The sequence below is a fragment of the Furipterus horrens genome, unplaced genomic scaffold, assembly GCF_987537825.1.
Source record: "Furipterus horrens unplaced genomic scaffold, mFurHor1.1.pri manual_scaffold_7, whole genome shotgun sequence".
NCBI classification, from domain to species: domain Eukaryota; kingdom Metazoa; phylum Chordata; class Mammalia; order Chiroptera; family Furipteridae; genus Furipterus; species Furipterus horrens.
The window spans coordinates 117,615,902-117,621,901 of NW_028327177.1; the positions used below are offsets into that span (position 1 = coordinate 117,615,902).

The window sequence follows — 6,000 nt, forward strand, 5'->3', positions numbered from 1 at the left end:
AAAGTTTCGGAATAATTCGTTCCCCAATGCATGCAAGTTACATCCCCCTCGAATCTGTTTAAAATCTTCTGTTCAGAAAAACGAATGGTATAAATAGAAATGTTCAGCACTAAGAAGTCTACTGCCACTCGTTAAATTTCACGTTAATTTCCCTCTGCATTTCCTGAAAGCCTTGTTACCCATCTTCCCATGTTTTCAGGTGTAGAAATCATTCTTACATAGTTACAATTTCGTTTTCCAGTCCATGAGACTCACTACTCTTTCCGGCACTTCATGTATACTTTGCCCAGCTCTTCCCAAGTCAAGAAAGTAACCAAGATGGTGCACAGATGTCAAAAGAAAACAAGTCTGGGAACTCGCACGTTGAATAACTAGTCCCTAGGCAAATTCAACCGCCCTCAACCCGGCGAGACTGAGCCTTGAACTATCCGACGAAACAAACAGGCGAGGAAGGTCGCGACCCTAGGTCACGGCTGTTAGCACCGCTCTCGCCCGGCAGCAGGAAGCCACCTGTTAGGCCCGAGCCTCACCTGGCAGGAGGGAGAAGGCTCAAACCCGGCAGCGCGCCGGACGCGGACGCCTAAGCGGCGAGCGAGGGACCCGCCCCTCTCGCGGAGGCTGCGGCGAGCCCCCCAGGCGCACGTGGGCTTTACCCGGCCCAGGCTTCGCTGACAGGAGGGTCGCCCGCGGTCCCCGGCCCGGCCGCTCCACGCCGTGGCCGGGACGGCACCTAGCCTCCCTCGCAGCCACTCCGCCGAGAGGGCGCCCAGGCGGCCCACACCGCTCGCCCGCCCGCCTCCCCTTCCTTCCTCCCCGGTCGGCGCGATCCCGCCCCGCCGCCTCTCACCTACCTGGTCACGGAGTTTAAGGAACGCCATGGCGGTCGCCTCCGCCGCCGCCGCCCTGGCCCACCGCTCCAGCCCCAGTGGCCTCGGCCGCTACCCGGGGCCGGCGGGTCGGCGGCCAGCTGCACTCCGGGGTTCGTGGGCAAGGGGCGGCACCACCTCCCGAGCCACCCGTCGCCGCTACCGAGAGGTGAGGAGACCGGCCAGTCCCGCCTCCTCCTTTGAGGACTCCCCGCCCTCTTCCTTCCTTTCTTTCTCTTTCCCTCGGCTGCCTGCACACGCAGCCGCCGCCTCCTCACGCCCCCTTCCCGAAATACCCTAGCAGCCCCCGCGCCGCGCCGTTCCAGCCCGCGGCAGCGGCGGCATCCAAACTCCACTCCACAATATTACCACCACCGCCCGCCGCGATTGGCGGCCGCGCGGGGGAGAGGCCAGAGTAAACCGAGCGCCCATTGGCCACGCCACCGCGCTCGCTCTGGGCCACCCCCCTGCCTCCCGGAGAAGGAGGGGGCGGGAAGGAGGAAGCCGCGAGGGGTGGGCGCGGAGCTGGGGCGCGAGCAGAGCTGCGGAGTAGGGCAGGGAGCGGAGCCGGGGGAGGGGCGGCCAGGTGCTGTGGGTGCGCGCCCTGGGCGCGGTGGGCGGAGCCCGGGGCTGAAGGTGGGGGTTACCCGGAAGGGGCCCCCGGCTTGCACGTGGAGATAGAGTGGAAACGCGCCCTAAGGCCAGGGAAGGTTGCAGGAACGGGGTGAAGGGCCGGAAGGGGTGTGAGCGATGGGCACCTGGAGGTGCAACCTTTCTGGAAGCGGCTAGGGGAGGGATGCAAACCAGGCTCGCAAGGGAGGGAGAGTGAGAATGCGCCCCTGGGTTTGGGGAGAATGAAAGAGCCAGAGGAGTGGGCTGAGAGGTGGTCACCGGGAAGCTGCTGCCCTCCTGGGGGTGGCGGGCAAAGCCAAAGGGATCCGGGGAGGGGGAAGAATGAACTAGCCGATCTTGCACGTCGAAGGAGAACGAGTGCCTTCACCGCCACACACTCCTCGAACTGGAGAATGTGCGGAAAGGTGAGAGGTGTTGCTGGCGGGGTGTTCCCTCTCGGGGACAGCAACCGTGGGGGAGGCGGCCGATGTTGGAACTCCGGCGGAAAGCGGCATCATTGCAGCCGAACAGGTTGTGGACGCCCCGAGCCTTTCTCTACCCGCTGTCCCAATCCGAAGCAAGGCTGTGGTTCTCTCCAGCGTCCCCCTGCCGGGCTTGATTTTTTCCCCCCCTTCTTTCGCACCTGAAAGGTTTTGCCTCCCACTCGAGAGAAATCAATTAAAAAAAAAAAAGATATGCTGGATTTCCATCTAAGAGCATCTTTGGATGTAGAAGAGGAGTGACTCCCTCACCCTGCTACACACACCCCCACGCCACCGCGGAGCTCTGAAACGGCTCTTCTTTCTTAGGCAGCCGCACACTGTTACCATTCCAGGCTTGTGTGGGAGAAGACTGTTGTGCGCCTGTGTCTGTCCGCCTGGGCGGCTCCAGCCTCTGGTTAATAAAAGGTACAGATGGTTAGGACAAAATGTGTGACGTCAGGCTCGGTTTTAAAAAGCACCCCCCGGCCCCCCCCCCCACGTTCCCTACATCAATTGTGTCTCTTGGGATAGACTATTCAGAGGATCGATTTGAGGCTAATGGCAGTCTTGAGAAAGGGGGACCTGTGCCAGGTCTTCAGTATATTGAATGCTGTACTTACAACAAAAAAGCTTATCTTTTAGTCCCATAAAAAATGAAAATATGAGTGCATACTGATTCTATAGAAACAATTTCTTATCTAAAAATTACATTCGTCATCATAAATTGTGTTTTCTACTTAAAATGGAGGGATTCTCATAACTGGGAGGTAACAGAAAGAAGTCAAACTGCTCTCGCTTCACGTTATTTTTGGTGCATCATTCTCTGTTATTTCATCAATTGCAGGAGATAAAATAGGGATACTATTTGTCACTCAGCCTCTGCTGATCAGTTTTGTGAGGGTAAAAGAGTTAATCTGAAAGCATTTGAGTTCTCCAAAACAAAAGTGTTACGATAATATTACTAGAGCACTGTGTGTTTGCAAGTTACCTTTGTAAAAATTTCTCATGTGCTAGAGCCAATACAGAGTTCTCTTAGTCAAGGAGTTTAAGAATTTACCTTCATTCCTACATGAGCCTGTTAAGCACTGTGGATGTCTAGGCAGAAATAATACATCCTCTCTCCCCTGCCCCACCCCCAGTAATCTCTGTTGTAGGTTAAAGTTACAGAATTTTAATGCACAACAAGAACTTGATTAGGAACATGATGAAGATTAACTTTTGGGAAAACACAAGTGCATTTGAGAGTATGAATTTAAATTGTGGAATATGCATTTTAACAGGTTTTATGGTTGAGCTAATAAAACTTTTTAGAGCTCTTCTGAAATTTTCTAATTAACAATAATCAATAAAAATGTTTTATAGTGCACCATCTCTGACAACCTTACCAATAGTAGTCTCTGAGGTCTCCTGATAGAGGATGCTTAATACCTAGCCTGGTTCTCACCTTCTGTATTCTGAACATCATTTATAAAAACTAAGCTTTACATTACCTGGATGATTCATCTCACCAAGCAAGTAAGATAATGATATGAAAGGCTGTGGGAACTGCAGGATCATTCAAATTTAATGTTATTATTACAATAGCTACATTTCCATAGCTGGAGAAAGGATAACAACCATTCCAAAATACAGGAATAAGAAATCTATATAATTACGCAATACAATGAAATAAGATTCATATTCAAATTCTGATAGTTTCAGCTCTTTATTATAAAGTATTTCTGCCTATTATAAAGTATTCAGATGTTAAAGGAATCTATAGTATTGAAAAGTCTATCATCAAAGCCAATGAGGCCAGGAACTTGAATGGTGTTAGTAATCTCTTTTCCACCCTTATTTTCCCTCCCCCTTTTCTAAATGTCGCTTTCATTCTCTCTTACTACAGCCAGCATGCTCTACCCACTTTTTCAGTACTCTGCAATCATAAAGGAAACCTCAAATTCTAAATGTCTCAAGGAATGGCTGATCAGTTGGACTAGGCTCATGTGTTCATGCCTTAGCCAGTCGCAACAACCAAGCAATTGATGATAGCTTCCATTCAGAATTAATGTCTAAAATGGTGGGAGGAAAGATTTCATATAGATGACCACCAAGGAAATTGCTGTGAACTAGGATACCACTCCAAATTTTAGTTTATGTGCTACCATGTTGTGCATTTGTCAGCACCTTACATGCTTTACCTCTAAGTTTTTCAGTAATCTCAATAAGCTCTTCGGTTTTCTTTGGGAAAACCAGGGACCAAAGAAAGCATGCTTGTAGTTACCCAACTAAACAATGGCAGAGTCTGGATGCATGAGGGCTTTGAAAGCCTGAAGAGTAGCTTCTGTGGTAAGAAATAGACAACTGTTAATGACTTTTGAGTAAGATAATCTCTATTTTAAAAATTATTTTTATGAAGAGCCTGAAATACATGGCAATGCCTTTACTAACCTGCCAAAGCAGCAAAGATAAGTTCAAAAAGCTAGAGGATAGAATTAGAGGACCTGATATACCTGTAAAAGAGTTCTAAAGGAGAGAAAATAAGGGTATGAAGCAAAGGCAATATTCATAAAGATGATGTGTGAGAATTTTTCAAGCTTGGAAAAGAACACGAGTTATCAGATCAAAGGAAGATGCTAATGCTCAAGCAGAATAAATTTTTAAAATTGAGACCTGTACATAGCAGTGACATTCAGGATACCAAACAATAAGGAAATGTTAAAAGTTACCACTGAGAAAAGTTCAATCAGCAGATATATCAGCAACAATAGGTTATAGAAAGCAATGGAAATACCTTCAAAATATTGAGTCCATAACTGAAAAACAAGAATTCTGTACCTAGCTAAACCATCTTTCCAGAGGAAGGACAAAATAAACACATTTTCAAAATTTAAAACTTATTAGAGATGCTTATTGAAAGAAATATTAAGAATATACTCTTACGAGAAAAAAAGCTGAAACCAAAAGAAATAAGTGAGATTGGAGAAGGAACGATAAATAAGCAAATACCTTGGTTAATATAAATGGGTAGTATTTTTTAAGTGCCAGTATCTGGAATTTTAATACCAAGTGAAATTAAAATATTAGCCCTTAAAAATATAGTAGATGATACAGATGGGAGTCCTGAGTTAATGACTAGACACCTTTCATTCAGACGTGAGGAATTCCTCAACTTTAGACTTTTACAAGTTATTTTATTGGTTGAGGTTTGTTGTTGCAAACAACAGAATCCAAGCAAGGATTTCTTAAATTGATATTTAACAGCCCCCAGAGTCTTTGAGAGAACTGAGAAAACAACAAGAAAGGACAGTGTAGGCTAAGCTTCTAGAAAAAGTGCTCTAAGCCATGCAGTGGAGCTAGTATGATAAACTGCTGCTGCTCCTATCAAGCACCAAACTTTTCCTCATCTGCTTCTGTTGGCAACATCAATGCCAATTCTGTCAGAAACTTGACCTTGCAACCACTGCCACCTCCACAAACTGGATGCCTTTGCCTCTACCCACACCAGGAAATTGGAAGCTGTGTGCAGAGCTTGCATCCTCACATTTCCACTGGTGCTTCTTGTTAGGAGAGCCTATGTCATAGGCCTGCATCCTAGCTGCAAGGGAGGCAGGAAACTGAGTTCTGAATTCAATTTTATATTGGAGAGGAGGGATCTATAACCAGGGAATTATCCCAAATATAGAAGGCTATTTAAAACATTATGATATAAAAAAAGATGAAATATTGCCATTTGTGACAACATGAATGGATCTTGAGAGTAATATGTTAAGTGAAATAAGTCAAACAAAAGACAAAAACCATATGGTTTCACTTGTGTGGAATATAAAACAAAAAGTAACAAATGAAGAAAACAAAAACACACTCATAGATACAGACAACAGAATGGTAGTTACCAGAGGAGAAGTAAGAGGAGGAGGTGAAGTGGGTAAAGGGAGTCAAATATATGGTAAGAGAAGGAAACTCGACTTTAGGTGTTGAGCATGAAATAGGGTACATAGATGTCACATTATAATGCTGTACACCTGAAAAACTATATAATGTTATTAACCAATGTCACC

The 6,000-nt window shown here is 46.6% G+C and overlaps 1 protein-coding gene across 3 annotated transcripts in view; it reads right to left on the reverse strand.

Annotated features, from left to right (window-relative positions):
- Nucleotides 1-1,222, reverse strand: part of ANKRD28 (ankyrin repeat domain 28) — a 180,851-nt gene extending 179,629 nt beyond the window's left edge. For all 3 annotated transcript variants that reach the window (XM_090284361.1, XM_090284362.1, XM_090284363.1), the window contains exon 1: nt 852-1,222. In XM_090284361.1, coding sequence (XP_090140487.1) covers nt 852-878 — 27 coding nt within the window. In that variant the 5' untranslated portion in view covers nt 879-1,222. The remainder of the gene's footprint in view (nt 1-851) is intronic.
- Between the last annotated feature and the right edge of the window lie 4,778 nt (nt 1,223-6,000).